Source organism: Rissa tridactyla, chromosome 6, assembly GCF_028500815.1.
Source record: "Rissa tridactyla isolate bRisTri1 chromosome 6, bRisTri1.patW.cur.20221130, whole genome shotgun sequence".
Taxonomy (NCBI): domain Eukaryota; kingdom Metazoa; phylum Chordata; class Aves; order Charadriiformes; family Laridae; genus Rissa; species Rissa tridactyla.
In genome coordinates, this window is record NC_071471.1 from 39,301,935 (window position 1) to 39,323,619 (window position 21,685).

Consider the following 21,685-nt stretch of genomic DNA (forward strand, 5'->3'; position numbering starts at 1 on the left):
TGTTTCCCGGTCACTACTGGGAGGGGAAGAACCAAAAGCGAGTGAACACGGAAAACGTGGCACAAGCTGAGTGCGGCGGGGAGCGCTGCAAAGCGCTTATTGCCATCGACTTGAAAAGACTGCAAGTCAGGTGCTGCACTTGTTAGCAGAACATGAGAAATTGTTACAGGTAGCAGCTACTCCAAATACCACTAAGAGAGGCCAAAAATTCTGTTGTTTAAAAGAATATTTAGTGTACTAAATTCAGCTTATTCAGTGTCTTTAAGATGTCTGGCTGGGCCGCAATGGAGCGGACGGAGCCCCCTGCAGCGGGGCTGGAGCTCTGTCGCTGCCGGAACCACAGGAGGGCTCGTAGCTGATGTCGGGGACTAAAGAGGGGCTTGTGAGGAGCTGGTTTGTTTTCAGGTTTGTTTTTCCCTCTTGGCCATTTCCATGTTCTGCGAGGTGTTACTGGGCGCATTTTTCCCATTCTTCCTTTCCTAAAGGCTCCAGGAGGTTTTCTGGTCTTCAATCTCAACTGCTGTAACAGAGCGAAGAGCATTCGAGGAGTTTGAGTGCAGGAACACTGTCAGCTCCTAGAACAAGAATATGAAGTACCTCCTTTGTCTTTTGCCACCTTCCTCTTGAGACCAAGCTCTGTCTCAATCTGCCATGCTCTGCACAAAACTCTTCTGCTCCATTTTTCTGTCCCTTGAAGGCTTGTGTCTCAAAGTCATCGAAAGTGCAGGCCTTGCTCTCCACACCCCCTCCTTCCCTCACCCCTCCATCGTCATCTCCATCCGCCACACTGCTGTACAGTAAATGACCACAGCAATCTCCTTCCGATTGTAACTGCAGAGGTAACTAATGAAGAGTAAGTCATTAGCAAACAGGAAAGAGGAGCTGCTATGGCCTGAAGTATTGCAGCATGGACGGATGGCTGTGTATGTGGTTTAGCTGAAACAGAAGGTACTGGGTTGCTGGAATTGCCGGCAGTGGAACCGTGGTCCCTGTCGTGCATGTCCAGGCATAGGGGGTTAGAACAGTCTGATTTTAAAATCTATTTATTCTGCTCCTCCAGCTTTGCAGAAGTTGCTCCCATCTGTGTGTAAACCGGACCCCATCTGACCAGCGCTACGTTCTCATGCTCTCTGACCTTTTCGGTAGGTGGTACTTTTGTTGGTCCCCTCTCCCGTGACATCCTGTCAAGCCCTCTCTGCTCTCGCAGCCGACAGCCTTCCCTGCCCCGTGCTGGTGACTGGGAATTTCCCTTCCTTCCTCCTTCCACAGCCGCCATCACCCCGTTCCGCTGCTCTCCCCTGCGGGATGTTTGTGCTCTCCCCCGCATCCGTGCTGCCCGAGCTGCCTCTCTGGACGGAGTCTTTGCTCCGTGCTTTCCCCTCCTCACTCCCACAGCGTCCGCTCTCCGCTGCGCTCCCGCTTCCCACCTTTTGGCTTGGGCTTTGCTAGCAGGATCCTTCGCGGTGTTCCCATGGTACGCGTGCCCCGGGAGGGCAGGGGAGCAGGCAGTGGCGCGGGGGCTCCTCTGATCCAGCCTCCACCCTTTTTTTCCACCCCAGCGGGGTCGCCCAGGAAACTCCGACCAAGGAGCAAATGATCCGCAGCGTTAGCAGCGCGCACAAACCAACCTCAGGACTTGCTGCGTTTGTTCTTGTAGGTTTTGAAAAGGAAGTTAGGATCTATATATAGCTGGTAGGAAAATCTTGCCTCACAGCAAATCGGAGACATGTTTTACCTGATGTGTTGCGTGCAAGCAGTTGCCTTTTAATCATGGGCCTTTCTAAGGCCAAGTGGTAGACTGAAGGATTTTTACTGTTGTGTTCCACAGTGAACACTTCTGGTACCTTCCAACCGCACCAACACAACACGTTCTCGACACAGATGCCCGTTTCTTTTTCCAGTCCGTGGGCACGTGGTTTTATCATAGCTCTCTGCTTCCGTAGTGGAATTAAAGAGTAGGGTTTAGTAGCTCTGAGGCAGGAAATCCTGTATTTTCACAGCTCTAAGGATTTCACATTGTTTGATCTCAATAATACCGTAACTCCTGCAGCAAATGGACCTGAGGGAACACTTCACATGATTCCAAGACAAAAAGCCTGGGTAAGTTTAGGTTACTTCTGGTGAAACAAACGTGGGAGAGAAAGGAGGAGAGGAAAAGATGGCCACTGCTCTGAGTCTGTAGGGAGCAATGAACTTCTTTTTATGTGGTTGAACTCCATGGGCCACATCCGCAGGCAGAAAGGCCTGGCAAATGCTGCCCAGCCTGTACCCAATTTGCAGCAGCCACGCTGCTACTCTGGTTACTTGTGACTGGTTTGGTTGATTTTGTTTTCTACTGTATTCTCAGTCCAATTCAGTACGGGATTTTATCAGCTGTTGGGCTGTACTTGTTTTTCTCCATCTCTTTTGCTAGCTAGCAAGCCTGGTTTTGAAGAACCACAGAACAGCCCAGGTCGGAAGGGACCTCGAAAGATCTCCTGATTCAGCCTTTTGTGGGAAAGGCAGCCTGGACGAGGTGCAGTCCCCGCCACCGAGAGCCGGCCAGGGGGAACTGCAGATGGCTGCAGAGCTGCTGCTGACAGGAGAGCAGGAAGGAGCTCAAGGCCAGAGCTCCTGAAAACCGAAATGCTCTTAAAGGAAGCGGTCACAAGATCCTCTTTTCTCTTTATATAAAACCAAAATGTAAAACCTAACACTTCTGTATTTTGGTTTTGGCTGTCATCGCAAGTAGCCACTGGTGGTGCAGGCTGCAGATTTTATTCTCGGGAGACTTCACGTTGCTTCCCAGCCACCTTTCTTTGGTTTCTCCTGCTGTGGCGATACAGCCAGAGGCTGGGTAATCGCAATTTCTTTTTTGCAAAGCTTATGTTGGCTATATTCAACAGGGATATAATATTTCTGTGTTCCAAGACAAGAGTGGTTTGTGTGGTAAAGCGAAGTCTATGAACAGAAGTCAGCGTCTGGACGCATGGTTAAAATTGGTTGCTGGTGAGACACTTTGAAATAAGGGACCACAGAAGTTTTTAGTTCTGTCCCGTGTAAAACAGCACAGATCAGACTCACCGCGCGCGGGGATCTTTCTGCGTGCTGTGCCAGGCTTTGGTTACACACGGTGTCACCACCCATAACTTACCGCGGCGTCGCTGCTGCAACATCGCGTACTTTCTGCGTAGTATCCACATATTGTCATTATTTTTGAAAGGCCTGGGGGAATCGGCCGGTTCACACCGTGATGGCAAGAACAAGACGCGGCCGGAGGGAAGCGGGGCTCCGCGTTTTAGCCGAGCAGGACCACCAGGTGGCGGTCGGTGGCCACCAAAGGCTCCGAAAGAGTCAACCAAACCCTCGGAAAGCGGCCGCTGGCCGAGGGGAGAGCGGGGTCCCCGCCGTGCTGGGGGGCTGGTCACCCCGGCTGGTGGAGGAGGCTGCAGGGAGACAGAGCTGTGGCGGGGGGAAGGCAGCGTGGAGGAGGAGCGTGACCCATAGTGCCAACTAACCCAGAGGGGCAGGGAAGGGAAACCGGGTGGTGGTATCATTTCACGATGGCAGAACTCAAACAAGCGGAAAGGCAATACTCATTTAAAACAGTTTTAAATTGTTGGGGCATAAACTAATTGCTGACAGACATTGGAGAAGAATTTCCTTAGATATATCACTTTATATCTATAAAACTTGTCCTCTAGTGGCGAGTATTCTCTATACAACCTTTCATGCGTTAAAGGCACTGTGTGATTGCTTAGCTGTGAATTCAGACTGAAGAATTCCTTACTTGGAATATTTCATCTTATTTCATACACTTGGCCTTTTCCCTGGGATGTAAGGAATTTTATAAGGAAAAGTCATTATTGAATGGACTCTGCTGTAGGATGTTCTACAGACACCCAGTGCTGCTGAGTGGGGTGATCCTACCTGCTCCCGCGTGCCTGGCTCTCCGGAGGCTTCATGGCTGGCTGGCTGTGCTGCTCGCGGAAGGGAGGGAGAGAAGAGGCTGGCAGCACTGGGCTCTCCTTTCAGCAGCAGCACCTGTGCTGCTCACTGGGCACTATTCTTTACTGGTATCACCTGCTCCGGCTCTAGGACAGAAATACTCAGCTTACACGTCACCTTCATGGGGCTCGTGTGACACGAGCAGCCCTTGTGCTGCAGCTCAGAGCTCCTCTCCTGTGAAAGGGAACATTGCACCCATTCTCCTTTCTGCACCACTCATGGGAGTGGAAAACTCAGGCTAAGCCACGCTGCCTGGAGTTTGATTTCAGCAGCAGTCATGTGTTGAGCAGGCACATGGCAAAAACAAACAAACATTTGCATTGCAGGAGGGAGAAATGTTTTAACAACACTTTGAGAAGTACCAGCAAGAAGTTTTGCCCCTGCTTGGCCATTTTCCTACAGATAAGCGGCTTCCCGCAGACTTCGGGTTTTGTTTATGCAGCTCTATATGAAGGGACAGTTTAGTCTCAAGAACAGAAGGTAGAGCTTGTAATTCCCCTACTCCCTCTGAAGAATCCTGACTTCAGCAGAGGCAGCCCGGCTAAAAATGGCTTCCCTCTCCTATAGCTGCTGTTTGCAGAGACAGCCATAACGTCTGTCTGTCGCTGACACCCCTGGTCTATTGTCCCTGGCAGGGACATGAGATAGGTGCTTAAATAATTTTATTTCCTTCTTGTGAGCAGATACCTTTTCCTTTGCTTCACTTGCATGAATGGGAACTCTGCGCTCCCCTGCCCTGTTCCTGTAGCAGCCAGCCAGGCAGGTGACGGCAGAGAATGTAACTTGCTCTTTGGTGGTCACAGCGAGCTGGGGCTGACCTGGGACAGGTTACCTTGTCACAGCTCTTCTGTGGGGCCACATCCTAAACTGCTCCAACTGAAAAATAACTTCTCTTCCCCTAGCAACATTAGTTTCCTGCTACCATTCAGCGCAAGGCACCTCCTCTAATGAACTTGTCTTACCTTTGTTTCCATAGGCTTTTTCTAACCTCCAGTCCCTACTCGCCTTCAAGCAAGCACAGGAGACACCAGGTATACAGAGGTAAGGGGAGAATTTGCACAGCAGTAAGGTGTCCTTGCTGCACTTCCAAGTCTATTCTGGAAGAAAAATATACCCTTAGAAAGCAAGCTTGCATTTTAACAGCATAAGAATAACTTAAAATGGAGTAGCTTGCAACACTTAACGCTTTTCATTAATCAGTAACAGCTAAAGTTAACTAATGCCTCCACTCCCCACTGCAGCACTGGCTGAGGCTGCGGGGCAGGGGCTGAGGGGGGCTGCACTGCCCTCCTCAAAACCCAACCCCCCCCAGCAGGCCTGCAGGGCTCTCGTGGCACAGTTCGTGCAGCGCCAGGTAGCCTGTCCCCGAGCAAAACCTCAGTGCTGCTTCCTCTGGCACTTTGGGGGTGTTAGAAGCCAACTATCAGCCACGTATAGGCAAAGCCCTCTGAATTCATCCCGTCTTTCCCATATTTGCTGGATGATGAACACAGAAGTTCAGCTGTACACATGTACTAACGCTGTTAGTATACTAATCTTGATTTGTTTTTTATACTCTGCGACATTCATGGAGATTTAACACACGTTTAGTGTCAAAACACCTTGCTTTTATTTTCATATCCTTTTTGAATCAGGTTAAGCTGTAAACAATTTATTTTTCAATCAAATACTGCCAGCTAGAATTACTTCCATTCATGCATCACTGAAAACAAAAAGGGTATTTTTCTTTAAGTAGAGATTTTTCTTTTTTAAACAATGTCACTTTATACAGAAACCAATAGCTAGATTCGATGCACCCTGATTAGTTATGTAAACAGATAACGCAAAAAAAACTCGTCAACAGAACTAATAAGTTGGTTCCTTCATAGAATGGAAATTAAAATCTCTCCTGCCTTGAGGTTAACATGGTCAGGAGCATAGAGTGTGGCACATAAATCCGTCTAGGAGGTGTATAAATTGCACTGTATCTGAATTAACAAAGTTATGCATAATGAAATGCACAGTTTAAATTCATGCTAGAAAGCATCTTTCAATATGAAGTGGCAGCCGACTGGCAACCATAACAGTTAGGTTCTGCACCATCATTTATGGCATTATAGATAACTATTACCTATAGCATACTTTAAAACCCTGAAGGATTGTGTTACTTGAAACATTCTCCAGGCAGTCATTTGGTTTGAAACATTAGGAGAAAGACTAAAGAGCTCGCCATCTTATACCGATTATGGTACCTTTAACTTCTATGAAGTAGATCAGATATGGTGTGTATTTCACAGTAACAAAGTTGCTTTAATGCCTTTTCTCCAACAGTAGGATTGTGTTAGATGTTTCTGCCCTCAGATCACCATTGTCCTGGTGGTTTTCCCTTTTCTTATGTTTGGGTAACTACATTGAGCACTTCTGCTGGTTTTTTTTTTTTTAACTATTCATCAGTCCTTTCAGTATATCTTCGGAGAGTTCCAGCAGAGGGAGTTCGGGGGACGGGATGTCCAGGGGGGGAAGGTTGGGTATTGGAATGTCCTTTGCCTTCCCAGCAGTTGTTGCAAACTTCTGCCAAGTTGCAGCTGAAGAAGTCGTTTCTGAGTGTTGCTGCAGACCCCACAACTCGGACTTCTCGACAAAGTCAGCATCAACATCCAACTCCTTGTCTACTGGAGATTTTTGGAGTCTAGCTCTTTCTGCTTTTAACTGCTTATTCTCTCTCCTTAATCTCTCATTTTCAGCTACAAGAAATTCTATGTGCCGTTTCAAATCTGCAATTTTGGTTGCCTGCTCCTCTATTATTGTTTTGTCATCTTTTGGAGCTTTACTCCCAATACATGCTTCTACCGGCTCCTTTTTTTTCTGAAGCAGAAATAATAGAGTATCCGGGTCCCTGTCAAAGACACCCTGAATATCCTGTGGATGTTTCTCTGCAGAAGGGCTGTATTTCTGAGTGACAGGAACCAATACATTTTGATCGTCAGAGTCTTCAGCAGATGGCTTATAAGAAGTCTGAAGATGTGCAGCTATTTCCTTGTCAGCATTCTGCTGGGCTTTCAGCTTTTCCTCCCTCTTTGCCCTTTTCCACCTCTCCTGGATGAGCAGTAACTGTTTCATGTGACTATCCCTTTGTAATTCCAGTGACAGCTGAGCCTGAGTAAGAACAAGATGAAACGATTTAATTGGTGATCCCTAATTCCACCTGAATATTCACACACACAAAGTTACCTGCATATAAATGTTTACATAAACAGCATCACAGCATGCCCCAGGGAGGGAAGGGGAGGAGCTCTTGTTACTCAGATACTAAATCCAACAAGAACTGATCTCTGCTTGTACAATGCAACAGATTCAGATACGTCACCCAAATTTAGCATAACTACTAGTATTGTGAAGGAGTGAGTTAACATTTGGTCTTTTTGTTTGTTTGGTTTTTTTTGTTTTTAAGTCACTGACCAGGCTATGGTAATACCCCTGAGCAGAGGCACGAGGAGTTTAACTGACCTATGACCAACACCAAGAGGGAAGAGGATCACTTGGCATGCACAGTCACACTTTACCTAAATTATATAAACTATTGGTATGTTTTTGTGATGGTATCTGCACAGACATATCAATAACACCCAGCACTAAGCAGAAAAGTGCTCCAAGGCCAGATATGGTCCCAAATGATTCAGCCATATTTAATGAAGGGGGTGGCATGGTGGTTAATAACTCACAGGAACCACCTGGGTAAAAGGCTACCATTTTTCTACAAGAATGATCCTTTGGAGGAAAGACACATGTCCAGTCTCCAAGGGTTTTTTGCTTTGATAATATTGGCAATACTCAAAGCCTACTGCTATAAAAGTGCTGAGCAGACTATGCTACTACTTTCACAGATAGATTTGTGCAATGAATAAGGAAAGGTGTAGGGCTGTTGTTCTGGAGATCCCACAGTCAGGATAACTAGAACCAAAATTACAGACTGTAGATGAGATGCTCAGCTTTGTGTCATGGCAAAACAGATTAAGTGCCTCACAGCAACAGTTGAACACAAAACTAGTTTTATCACCTACTTGAAGATGCCTTGCAGACTAGAAACCATTGTTGGAGAACCCTTGGATGAGTTAGTAGTTCTCTTGTCCCTGCTCCATGTAAACTTGGAAAAACTCTCAAGGAAGAGTAGCATCACTGCACTTCTGAAACACCTGGTGCAGCTGCCACGGGTTCAGAAAACTATGCAGAGACTAACACCCAAGAGGGGTATGATCAGTCAGGGCCACAACATGACACACAGGCACACAACAGAGCCATGGCTGATTCTAGCGCCTGCTGTACTTTGGTCTCACCTGCTCTGACTGGGTCAGCTTCATAGCGTCTGTAAGGTATGCTGCAGAAGACAAAATTGATAAACACTTAGGACAGGGTTACAAAAGCTGAACGTTCCTGTAAAAGCTAAGAAAAGGCTTCAGACCTTCTGTGTTCTGAATCCCCACATAAAAGCAGCAGTCCAGAGGCAAAGTATTTACCAAGTTACAGTGGCTGGAAACACCTGCTGTTTTTCAGAAGTCTGAAAAAATTACTGTAAGATCGTGTAATATATGCTACACTCTTCCCATGGCATCCTGTTGGCTCAGGTTGTTCCAGTTTGTTTTTCAGAGGAGGAAAGTAGCCATTTCCAGAAAGTCACAGAAGAACAACTTTCCCATCAAGGGAAGAAACACAGCTACGGACCAGACTTTTAACATACAAGCATTTTAAGACAAAATGTGGTAAGTAAAATCCTGTCGCCCATGGCACGCCAGTATTGTGAAGTCATGCTTTTTAATTATATTCTTGATGAAGAGGTATAGTCTGTAGTTTCCCACTTTTTTGATCGACTTCCCCTCCAAACCAGAAGAGGTGCTGGCTTACAGTCAGAGCAGCACTTCAAACTTTGAGCGTACCTTGCTAGCAATGAAAATGACAAGATATAAGAAATTCTTAACCAAATTCAGAAGGATGTAAGATAATAGCATAGAATCGTCAGATGAAGAAAAGCAATAAACATTCAGTGTATTTCTGGGTTTTGTCTTGGTATATGAAGTGAAGGAAACCAAAAAGAAAAGTCTGCATATTGGAATATAAGTGCTATCCCTCACTGCTCTGATTATTCATAAATACCAAAAACCTTATCATTTTCTCAAATTATGGGGTTTTCCAGTATTTATGAATGGGAAGTGAGAACGCCTGGTTATCTAGGTTACAACGTTCAGAGTAGCCACTTATTTTGTCTCCACACAAGCTCTGTCACTGGAAATGTCCTACTTGTTGTACCAGTTAAGACCTCGTCTTTCTTCTTCTGCCAAGCAGCTGCCGCACTGTCAGACAGGTGACGGACTCCAACACAAATAATTAAGCGTGACTGGTTAAATGGACAGGTAAATGCACAAAGTCTCACTCAGGAGAGGCTGTCAATTGCAGCCTCAAGGTGTGCAATCTGCTGTTTTGCTTGAGTTCTGGGAAAGCTGAGCTCATCACCTGTTCTTGGCTGTCTTGATTCAGACATTGGGAAAGGAAAGTAAGTAAATGTTTGCAAGCAAACATTTGTCTAAGTATTTCCTTTATCAACAGAGAAAACAGGTGACTTCACCTATGAAAGCAGTGAAGAAAACACAAAGTGTAAAGTGAAACTGGCTTACAGCAGGTTCCCAGCTGCAGCTTGTACATGACACAAGGTGTTGGCTTCATCTTGAGTCAAGAACTGCCCTCACAGTGATAACCGTCCCCAATCAAAACAACTTTGGAAATGACTGAATTTAGCTGCTTATGTTAGAAAAAAGTTTCCAAAAGGGTGCTTAATCTGGTCTGAAAATCAAATTTACATTTTAAGAATAAAAATTTCGCAAGTAACTAGATATTCTATTTGCATGAGGCATGGAAATCTAGAAACTGAGTTTAAGAGCTGGAACATGAGAAATGCCTACTCACCAGCAGCTTTTTTGTGACAAGAAATTGCTTCTTCATATTTCCCTGCTGCCAACAAACGGTCTGCTTTTCTGCTCTGCTGGTGAGCCTTAAAATAAAAAGAGCATTACATTAATGAGAATTAACTGACAAATACTTATACACATTTTAAAAGTAATCAGTACATCTAAGAAACCTGTACTGATTCCAATTCTCAGGCTTTAGGCTCAGATCTCCCACTCCCTTCCAAGCTTTATAATTTCATTTCTTCTTTAATACTACCTTAGAAGAATCTGTAGCGTACAGGTAAGAACTGAAATTTGTTAATGCAGCAATGATGGTGTGTACACAACAAAATCTTTTTGAAGCTGTTCCTCAGAAAGTACATGTTCTCCTTTATAGGCAGGCATTTACTGTAGTTGTGCAAAAAGACCAGTAGGCCATAAGAAGTTATGAGAAACTGTAAGTATTTAGGACCAATTTACCTGGCAGAATGCAAGGTACTTGAATTGTGTTACAGCTTACAGCTGGTTTGACATTTTCGGCTGCCTCATGCCCCAAGGGGCTTTGCCTCTTGGGTGAAGAAATTGCAAAAGATCTTTGGGTTTTTTGTTTGCAGCTTACACCAGTTAAGGGAAGCAGCACAGCGATAGTTAAAGATATCAAAGGCACATTGTTGCTGTACAACAGTTAAGTCTATACTAGTATTTGTAAGCCACTAATGTAAACCACTAAGGTAGAGTAAGGATGTTGCTGAAAGCGAGTAATTGGTGCAAGTATTTGCATATGCTCAGTGAGAAACTGTATTGCATAACCAGCACTGCAACATTTATGAAAGCAAGTCTTTTTGTCGTTACTACAAGACATGAATTTTATGGTCCTTCCTCCAAGACAAGCTGTGTAATATGAAAGGCTACAATCACTAACTGGCAAGGCTGTCAGTAACACAGACTGCTCATCACTGCTTTACTACGCGTCGAGTTTGAAGTAAACAGACGTCACCGACTCTGTGAAACAACATGAGACACTTATGAATCTGAATAAAGTGTTTGCCTCTTTCTTTGTTTAAGATTACTGTTTCTCAAGAAAGCCTTTACCAAATATATACTGTCTGAAACTTTAGGGGAAACAGAGCTGAAAGCCTGAAATCGGCCTCTGTAATTCTGTCTCTGACCAATACAAATTCTCTATTCTCTCCCTTCACCCAAATAAAGGCATAAAACATATCAGATGTTTGGTGAATATGCCACCAACTCTCTTTAAGCATGTTCTGGGATCAAGATGAAAATAAGCACATTTGTCCATATCCTAAGATGTTAAAACATTTGTTTTCCTATAGGTCTTACGGAATTACACTTTTCTCTGTCTCCTCCAGTCTTGCTAGAAGCATCAAAGGTCAGATAATACAAACAGGATGGTAACATGATTCTATCGGGGCTAACATGATACTTACACTAACATCCATTTTAAAAATAAATTCTAAAATGCAGGTCACTATCTTTGTTCTCCAAACTGACTTATCACCTATAGCGTTACAGTGAATTAAATTTTCTTCCAGAATTTTAGCAGCTCTGACAGCACAGAAGAGAATGACTTCTACAGAAAACACTCTTTTGGGCAATAGTTGTTCTTGAACAATCCCTAGCAGTTGTATCACTGCATTTAGACAACTGGCCTTTCTAAAACTGATTTCATATGCTAATATGGAGTGTTCTTAAAAAAAAAACCCCACATCCTCCTTGATACTTCACAACAAATATTTTGGCTATATTCTCCGTCCTCACCTTCATTCAATCCTCAGAGCATTGTCAGCATTCCCTGTTTTTTCTGCCCTAGGGTTAAATAATATCAGAAGAGGAAGTGTTTTTCTATTGTAAAATCATCTATTTTATGGCCTTTTCCTATGGACACCTACAAATGACATATTCTAGAAAGATAAACTTATTTCCCACAGGAATGAACAAACGGTATCAGCTCATACAGAGCCACCTCCCCAGTTACTGGTGGCAGCTCATGCAGTTACAGATCAGCTATGTCATGGACATAAAAACGCCTGAGCTAGCTCCTTGCAAAACAATTTTTCAATAAATTAGTATTGATACAGCTGTTTCTGCAAACTGCACGGACAGGGCTAAAAAAAAACAGGGAAAGAGGGAGCTAGAGACAGAAGAGCTAAGAAAGCAATTCAACAAGCCTCGTTCCATTTATTAGGTTCTACATATAAGAACTTGAGCCTGATTGTTTGCAAAGGTTATTTTCATGTGTTTTAAACTACTGGAGCATGATCTTACAAATCACTTAAGCACATGTAGATCACTTGAGGACAGTCAGTTGTTATTCGATTGGGCAATGAAATTATTTCCATTCTCATTTAGCTCCCAGTGAAGCTGAAGGGAGTCTGAAGAAGTTGGGCTAGACTGTGAAGAAAATTAGGAAAACAACAGTCCAGAGATGCTAGCAAAAAGAAAAGGTAGGATCCTCTGATTACAAGGTCAACATGCCTTTCTTGCTCTTACATCAAAATATATAGGTGTCAGACCATCTTACTCTGATGCAGAGCAACAGAATTCCCCAGTGGAAAGAACAGGAACCGCATCAGACAAAAATCAGTTTCAGCACAGCCTTGTGTGAGAAAGCTAGGTGTTTTGCTAGTCAGTCACAGGGGAGGAATTCCTCTTGTTGTATGTTTTCCTGCCAGCTTGACAAGGAAATATTTGCTCATTTATTCCACCCTGCGAGTGTTTGTTCCAATTAGTTGATTGTGGAAGGACCAAGGAATTTCTCCCATTTTCACGGTAGATTATTCATCACCAGCAGTTTGAAGAAATTAGTGGTGCTGTTTCCTAGCAGCAAGTGATGAAGCTGCAACAAAAGCACTTGAATGCTTAATAGCTATGTATCACGGATAAGCTTCTACGTCTTGTTTAGTCTGCTGGTTTATTCTTAGTGCTCATTTACACTTAGCCACACAGCATCCAACCATTGTTAGCAAATCTATTTTGAACTCGCAGTGGCCTGTATCCCATTATAAAACTGCCAATGGAAGAATTGGTCCTGTATCATGAAGTGGAAAAGATGTCTCTCAAGTTTATCCCTGGTCTGATGTCATGCTAGAGGAAGGTGTTTACACCAATAATTGTGGAGCTGCTACTCTGGTTCCCAACAGATTCAAGCAGGACTGCTTTGACTTTGGTCCTGCTGCTGTGATGGTTACAGAAACAGCTGCTGTATAACTGCAGTGGGTTTATATATCTGATTTCTCTTTCCTCTTCCAGTTGCAGTGCTGGAAATAAATGTAGGATGCGGTGTAAGAATAATTATAATTTATTAACAAGCTATGGAATTGAAGGGGAAAAGCAGGTTGACAATTACTTCCAGATGTCCCTCCCAAACCAGGTGAACAGGAATTCCCAGTAGGCAAATGGACAGGTGTAACAACTTGACTCTCATTAGCAGAAGCAGGTGTGAGTGAAGGATGACCAAGCTAAAAAGCTTCCTCACCTTGCTCCAACATATTTTGTTCTTAAGGGATTTGTGCATGACTTATCATGTCCCTTGAACAACTCTGGATGAACTACAGAAGCAGGTAAGCTAGACCTCTTTCCTCAAACTTTCCGATTGTTGCTGAGATGTTAAGGGATGATACCTGCATTTGTAAGTTTGTACTGCTATTCCAAAGAAACATTTCTATTTGATTCTCCACCCAACTAACTCAAACCCTTGACTGTGTAATTTCTGAGCCACAGAATAAAAAAAATAATCAAAACCCCCTCTAAAACAGTAATGCAGGTCTCCTCTTTACCTAGAGCTTTCTTTAGCAGCTCAAAAGTTAATGTTCAACTTCTTTTTTTTTAAATGTAAACTAGATGATGATGTGACTACAGGCTGTGAGAAGTGAAGCCCTAAGGCCCACTTACCATATTTCTTACTGCTCCCTCAAACTAAAACAATAAAAATTATAGTTTTCTTTCCAGAGATAGTGCACCATCACAATTTGAAGGATTACCACCATATGATCCTAGCTTAGACTGGGGTGGGGAAAAAAAAAAGTAGCTGCTGCTTCTCCCATATGATTCTAGTTGATGGCTAGCTATTATAGAAAGAATAATAGTAGGAAAAAGCTTGCTTGGTCCTACAATATTTTTAAAAGCTAGAGGTAGTACTATTCCCTTTCAAATAGGGTAAGTCTACTACCCTCTCCTAAGAGCAGTAATTTGCAACAGTTCTCCTGTAGCTGAGACAGTCTTGTGTATAATTTGTTTTTCTTTGTTCCTCTAATGGGAACAGCTCTTCACTGGACAAAGCCTTGCACAAGATGTTAAGCTTACAGTCTTCTTTGTTCATTGTAAAGGATTCTCTGGGAAGTGAGAGAGTATTTTAATGTTATTATGAAGCACAGATTACAGTGCCTTACTTACTAATAAAGTTCCAAATGAAGGCAGGAAAACCCAGCTGCTAAAATGATGGGGCCTGAGGAAAGCTAACTGAAAAGAAGTTCTGTCTAATATAACAGTTTGTAACTGTTTTAAGTGAAACCACTATTTGCTGCCAATATCATCTATTTTATGCTGTGGATACCAGTTATCTTTGCCAGGAAGGATCAATACCTATGCTCTCTTACCACTGAAAGCAAAGATGAAGGTATTTTTTTGAGAGATGATGGATATATTTGGGGATTTGCTTCCTTAAGGATACAGGGTTGTTTTTCTAACAATGTATGTGGGAGAAAGGAATAGTCAGAAAGTGCACATTGCATAGCTTCCATATTGTACAAAGGAGTGCTAAGCATCTTCCATGTGGATGTTTACAGCAGCAGGCCCCAAAGGGTGGGATGAGATGGTGAAGCAATGCTCCTCCCACCCCACAAGCACTGTCAGTGCTACACACTCTTTCTAACCCATTCTTATCAGGAGATAGTGAACTTTGAAAGGTTTGAATGCATATGTCTGCATATACATTGAAAAATGGAACGAAGAGAGAACAGGAGTGAAAAACTTGACCTGAGAGGTCCAAGAATATACTACGGCCATCCATTTTTTTAATTAAAAAAAAAAAGGTGCAATCATGATGAATAAAACTCATGGTGACTATGGAAAATGCTTGTATTCATGGGCAGTTACACTAAAAGCAAAAATAATAAAGAGTTGTACTGTACTTATGCTAAATAACGGGAATATGTTTGCCAGTAAGCCTAAAGATGTGGTAATGTGTAGCTTTAGCAACAGAAGCAAGCCCTCTTAAAAATAACTCTTTGTATTCTGTATAGAAAGACAGAGTTGACTGAAGGAGAAACAAAAAATGGCAGAACTCATTGTCGCTGCTGAACCAAGACCACTAGCCACACGTTAGCTCAATTTTCTGTCTTTGAAAGCCTGCGCTTAGCAAGGTTGACAGAACAATGACTTGACTGTAAATTACAGGTTAGTGTCACTATAGAGCAAAACAAGTATGTGAAACACTCATGAGAATATATTCTCAGTATTAACAGACTCCTCACTCGCTTTGTATTGAGCTGTAAAGATGAGGAAGTTCAACTTGCTTGTAAGCAATAGTATTAAAATTGAAATATATGGGCAGACAGGCAACCAGTTGTTTAGCAAACCAACATTAATTCACTGAATAGCTCTAATTGACTACGCGTGTGTTCCCAACCTATTCCAAATTTAAGATAAAATGGTTAGTCTGAGTTTCTCACCATGCAAATGCAATTAAGAGATCTGGAATGAAACCAACTCACATTTGCACTGCTCAGGTTAGGTGGAGTCTTCAAAACCCCATACAGGCATAGCTGCTGCTCTTTCCCCAATCACCTGCAATTTCATTAAGGCGTGGTATCCTTTTACCTATTGTGTAGTCAAATCAACCTCATTCTCTGCCTTTTCATCCATTTAGTATGATAAAAGCACTAAATGCTTCAACTTGCTTGTCAGAGCCATTTTGTATACCTATAGTTCTCATCTACTTTGGTAATGCTTTTCTTGTCCCCATATACAGTGCTGCAGCTGGTACTACACAAATCTTTCTAACCGGAGGTTATAAATTAAATGGGAACACTTCCACTGCCCTGATAATAAATAAAAACAATCTGGGCTCCTATATGTAGTCCTAAACCATATGGCTCAAGCTGAGCTACCCCTCGGTAGGGACAACTGAATCATCACAACAAATGGTCCGGTAAACAAACTATTCCAGGAACAACAATTTCAAACAAGCAGGGCAGAAAGGCTTTGGCCATGACTTCAGCCTGCTGCCTCCCCAGATAGCTATGAGACAGCTTCATTTGGGCCTTTAAACTGTTAGGCATGCTTACTCAGAGCTGACCTGCGTGGCTCGATGATATGCATGCAATGCCAGTGTGACACAGCAGAAAGGCACCGCTGGTAGGTACCCAAACAGCATAGATACCAGTGAGGAAATCACGCCAGTGTCAACCTCCCATAGCTTAGCTAATTTTGTTCTTGACTGGGAGCTACTGCAAGTTGTTTTATGGGCAACAATTTTATGCTGTGCTTTAATAGTATATATGACTGACTACAACACTGTTGAGCTTTTCTATGGGGGCTATTACTGATCTGGCTGTTCAGCTGAGTGTCTGATGCATCACCGTAGCACCTCCTGTCACTTTACTCAGACAGATTATGCTGCTGCCTCTGTGGCTTCACACCTTACAGTTCCCTTAGCTGAAATGAAAGGTCCCGCTTAGGTCATGTTATTACTGGGAAAACCAAGACAAGGCTTCCACCACTGTGGTAAAAACAAACTTTGTGTTAGGCATGTCCATATAATGATATTTCCATTTTTATTACCCAAAAGCTTGTTTTCTCTAGTTTGAGTTCAGAATTGAGTGCATCTGCCCCTCTCTCTCTTTTTTTTTTTTCCTTTTAGATTGGAAGAGCAAGTATAGAAGCTTTCAGTTTAAGCTTTATTTAAAGAAAAAAAAACGACAAAGAAAACAAACTGGATTCAGTGGATGTTTCTGTATATTAACATAATATTCCTGTTTTTCCAATCAAAACCACAGAGCTGCAGGCTGGCATTAAGTCTCAAACACATTGGTCCACGTGGTTTAAATCCTTTGGTCTCTGGTAAACTTTCACAGATGCTTTCTGTTTTCTCTTCCTACTCTTCCATATTGCATAATTATTCTGCTTGTTATTTTGCCCTTGTGTCAATGTAGTATTCACCTCACTTCTAAATAATTTCTTAAAGTAGACCATTGATTGGCTTGCACTGGAATGGTTGCTACCAATGTCTTACAACACTAATACTAAAAGCTTCCATAATATGAGATTCTGGCAATATACATTTTGTTGTGTTATTCTCACTCCAGCCACTGGTGTGTGCTTTCTATTTTTCATCAAAACAACAGTTTTCTTCAAGCTGGGTCCCTTACACTTCAAGAAACTTCTAGGTAATATATATTCACCAGATTTTGGATCATATTTTATTATAAACCATACAAGCACTATTACCTTGCAGGAAGAATACAAGGTAGAGGTGTTATGGTTCCTTAGCAAATATTCCTCAATATCTTCCTATAGAGTTAAACTAGAATTACAAAGTCCTGGGTGTCAGACTCTATTCAACCAGCAAGTTTCCTTTTTAGTATCTTCTTGATACTATTTATCTTCTACTTTTACTGTGTTACTTTCAAGCTTCTGATGGTCAGTAGTGTGCGGTTGTGCTTCTTAACTGATACTTTTGCTCCTATACCTAAGGTTAAAGTTATTGCTGCGTGCAAGGTCAGAACTCTTTGCCTAAACCAGATGGCAGTAGGAATCGCCCCTACAGCAGGTAGCACAGAGCTCTTAACTGTATTTCTTTTTTTACGGAGTGTCTTTTTTTATGAAACTTATCTTCATCCTCTTGCAGTAAAAGTTTTTTTCTGTTAAAGAATGTTGAGATGTCTTAGTTTATGGCACTGCATTATGTGTGAAACAAGCGTTCAGCTTGATCTACTACGTGGTTGCCTGCAGGTGCAGGGACTGCTTTTTAGTCCATACTAGTTTTAAGTTCCACAGCACAACCTAAATATTTTACTTGTAGGGTTGAAGAATTGGCTTCCTTATGATTAAAAGCATAAGGATCAGGGATTTAACTGATTCTTTCAAGATTAAATGGTGTCTCTCGTCTGTAAAGCGCACAGTACACTGAGGGGGGAGAGGGAAGGAGGGAAAATGGCAAGAAGAGACAAAATGAAAGCTCAAGTATCGGACCTCCCCCAAAAGACTTCCCCATGGCTCTAACGCTCAGACGATGGCAACAGGTTTTGGAAAAGTTGTTTCAATTTATTTCTAAATGAAGTATCACTGGATACAATGAATACCTTGAGGACAGCTCAGAGGAAAAATCAAATCAGCAGTTACTATTGTAGCACAAGTCCTAGAAAGGTTAAAAGAAGGAAAGGTGGGGTTAGAATTTGCATGATTATTTGTTAAGCATGCATCCATGGCACAGAAGGTATACAAAAAGATGAGAATAACTTTAAAAGGAAAAAGGATGTCTGAAGAACTAAAGCCCCAATTCTAAAAAGACAGGTCCATTTCTCATTGAAATTATTAGACCTGAAGGTCAACAATTAAAACTTACATTAAACAAAAAACACTGCAGTGTTATATTTTTTTAAAAAAACCAAACAGATCCATAAAGCAAATCAGTATTTGTCTAGTGCCATCTACAGAAGTAAATCACTGAGTTAAGGAAACCAAAATATAATTAAACTGAAGAAAAAAATAAATATCATTGACAATTTAAGGCATTAAATAAGACCCAGACGCATAAAGATCAAATATTATTTTGAGGGAAACATATCTTTCAGAAGGTAGAAAAAGAACGTAATTGATGTCAGCAGAACACAACAAGGTATGGCATGCCACCTGTAGTTAGGAAGGCTAAGCAAATTGTCAAATACATAAACAATAAGTGACACAGAAAGCAAGCAATGCAAGTTGTTAATTGCAGTTAGTGTGCTACATGTTGACAGAGAAATGGAGATGTTAGCATACTGCAAAACTACTAAAGGCTCTTTTTTTCTTTTTTTTTTTTTCTTTTGGTCAGATCAGCTCTCCAGGAAAATCAGGACAGCATCCATGCTTTCCAGTAACTAAGACTGGATGCCCAAATACACAACTAATGAACAAGTTTTACAGGCCAAAGCAACATCCAAGAACTATAGCAAATTCTAATGAAAAGCCTTAACTAAAGAAAAATCAATTTCACAAAAATTATCAAGCTGTGATATACTCAAAGAAGGAAAATATCCTGTATTTAAGTAATTGATAGCAGATAAATAAGCCTAACAATTAGTGTATCCAAAACCACTTTGTAGTTAAGGGATTTTTTTTTTTTTGGTCTGATTGGGTTTTTCTCCCTCCTCTCTGATGGTTTGGCACCTTTGGGAAAAGTTGTGGTTTTCCAATCCACAGGAATTAGACTTAGGTAAGAGAAGAGATTTATAGAAGAAGCAAGTGAAATACATGACACTGGATAGTATCAAAAACTTAAATGAACATTCTTATATTGGAGGTTGGCACCTTCCTTGGGTGTTGTTGCAAATCTGAAACTCAGCTGCAGAGAGGGACTGTGACTAGAAAAGCTCTGCAAAACTCTAGTTACTCCTGTTTACATCCTTACAAAAAATGTAGGCATGTTCCAACCGTGGAATTGTACCCATTTAAACTCTTGTCATGAAGAGCTTTCATGGTGCTTGACGCAACCTGAAAAGCCAGGTCACTTTCCTATATAAGATGATTCATGACTATATTGTGCAGCAGTTCCCAGAAAAGTTTTTGTATTTCAGGATACTCCTTAAAAGAGAGTAGCAGCATATGTGCAGGCAACTTAATGATTTTCTGTACAAAGCTACATAAAGGAACTCTTTTCCTGTATCATCCGTTATGCAGAAGTGTCTTGATCTTACTGTTAGCCTGGTGCTAGACAGGTGTGGTAAATGCACACTCCTATCATGAACAGGCTTTAGTCATACTCTCATTACTCCTACAATCCTTAGTAAGTGGTCTCAGTAAGAAACACTACTAACTGGCAATATCTGAGCTGCCACAAAGCTGTTACTTTCAGCCATTTACTAGTGAATATTCAATTATCACTTTCTCCTTGGAACCTCAAGCACTAGATCTACCTTTTAAAAAGGTTTTAGCAATGTCTGTGAAATAGCTACAGTTTATCCCTCCTGCATTACAGTGCTGCAAGTTTGTCTGACTTTAAATCCATCATATCAACAAGTTACAAGAGCTTTCTACTTCCTGCTGCTCCTTATTTCAATCAGGCCTACGGTATACAGAGTAAAACGTTTGAGACAGCACGATGCAGACATAATCAAAAGTGGTTCTGCACCATCACTTCAGATCTAAATAGACTATCTTCCTGCTATGCTGTCAGCCCTAATTCCAGGGGTCATCTGCAACGCCAATTTTACAAGCCTTTTTGAAACCAGAGAGAGCAATCCAGAAATACCTGACTGAATCTATATGGAGAAGACAAGGGTTTGTCAGGGCTGACGCCTTGCTGGAGCAAATAAGCTTTGATTAAAAACTAAACTGACACACATCTCTGAGGTTTACCTGGCAATGTCTAAACAACTTCTGGATCAGACTCATTCCTGGAAGCAGTACAGCTGTATTCTTGGTGTGCTGCTCCTGGCTAATTGGACCACTGGACCAAAGCTAGTTTTCTAAGGGAATGCTTTATGTATCACCGCATCTGAGGCATAGTCAAGATACAGATTTTTTCAAAATCCACAAGGCAGCAGAGAATTAACTGTTCATGATGCTAGATCTTGTCTATGTGACAGAAACCTACCAATTTAGGCTGTTTAAAACCTGATTAGCTTTTGTGAAGATGTGTTTTTCAGACACCTGTGTTTCAGTTAAAGTTCCTTAGAGGTTTAGTTTAAGCGGAATAATTACTGATTTAAGATTTTTAAAGCGCTTCACCTTCTGAAATGAAAAGAAGCATCTAGTCAGTAGTGAGCCCTGGTAAGTCTCTAAAACTCTTTAAACTTGCATAGGTACGGTGTGTGTCATCTAAACACTTCCTTCCAGAACTTCCCCTGTCCCTTGTGTTTGCAATTTGGGCCAGAATTAAGACACACACACACACACAACCCCCTTAATCTAACCATGCCGCCACACGCACCCCTGCCTCCTTTCCTCTCCCTTGTGCCCCCGGGCACGGAGCAGCCCGGCTCCCGTACAGCCCATCGCCTTCCCCGCCCCTCCGCCACCGGACCGGGCTGTGGCGAGCCCGGTTCCCGCTTCTACACACACACACACCAGGCCCCGCTCCCCTCCGGGCATGCCCGGGCCCGGTGCCGCGGCGGCAGAGCCTGGCACAACCCCTGAACAGCTGCTGGGGGGGAGGGGGGGAAGCGGACAGGGCCCTGTTTACCGTTCAAGTCGCCCTTCTCCGCCCGGTTACCCACCAGCGAGAGGGGAGGGGTGTTCCCCCGCTCCCCGCCGCCTGAAGGCCGAGCACCGGCTGACGGGACCCCCCCCTTGCAGCTTGTCCTCTCCCCCCGAGACTCACCAGGTTGAGGGGCCCCTCCATCACTTCCATGGACGGCGGGGGCTGCGGGCACATGGGCGCGGGAGGCGGCCTGGCTCGCCGGTGCCGCCGGTCCCCCCGCGTCCCCCGCCCCGGCGGCTTGTAAACACGGCGGCCGCTTCCGCCCGGCCGGTAACCGGGGGCGGCGCCTCGCGAGAGCCGCCGGGTCGCGCGAGACTCGGGCTGGGGAGGGCGGGGTGTCGCCGGGGCAACGGGCGTCGCGCGC

The 21,685-nt window shown here is 43.1% G+C and overlaps 1 protein-coding gene and 1 long non-coding RNA gene across 5 annotated transcripts; one reads left to right on the forward strand and one right to left on the reverse strand.

Annotated features, from left to right (window-relative positions):
- Nucleotides 1–501: 501 nt before the first annotated feature.
- LOC128911373 (uncharacterized) lies at nucleotides 502–8,734 on the forward strand. The gene is made up of 3 exons (XR_008467064.1): nucleotides 502–1,142; nucleotides 4,964–5,028; nucleotides 8,611–8,734. It is a non-coding gene; the product is annotated as an uncharacterized LOC128911373 (long non-coding RNA).
- Nucleotides 5,573–21,601, reverse strand: NRBF2 (nuclear receptor binding factor 2). Of its 4 annotated transcripts, XM_054206142.1 has the most exons (5): nucleotides 21,442–21,576; nucleotides 18,224–18,279; nucleotides 9,922–10,006; nucleotides 8,301–8,341; nucleotides 5,573–7,122 (listed from the first exon to the last, which is right to left on the reverse strand). In XM_054206142.1, exons 4-5 carry the CDS (start codon nucleotides 8,322–8,324, stop codon nucleotides 6,406–6,408), a joined length of 741 nt encoding a protein of 246 aa, XP_054062117.1. In that variant the 5' UTR covers nucleotides 8,325–8,341; nucleotides 9,922–10,006; nucleotides 18,224–18,279; nucleotides 21,442–21,576; the 3' UTR covers nucleotides 5,573–6,405. The 4 variants fall into 4 exon arrangements, with proteins under 4 accessions (XP_054062117.1, XP_054062115.1, XP_054062116.1 ...); XM_054206140.1 differs by lacking the exon at nucleotides 18,224–18,279 and having other exon boundaries at nucleotides 21,442–21,601; XM_054206141.1 differs by lacking the exon at nucleotides 8,301–8,341.
- Nucleotides 21,602–21,685: the final 84 nt, after the last annotated feature.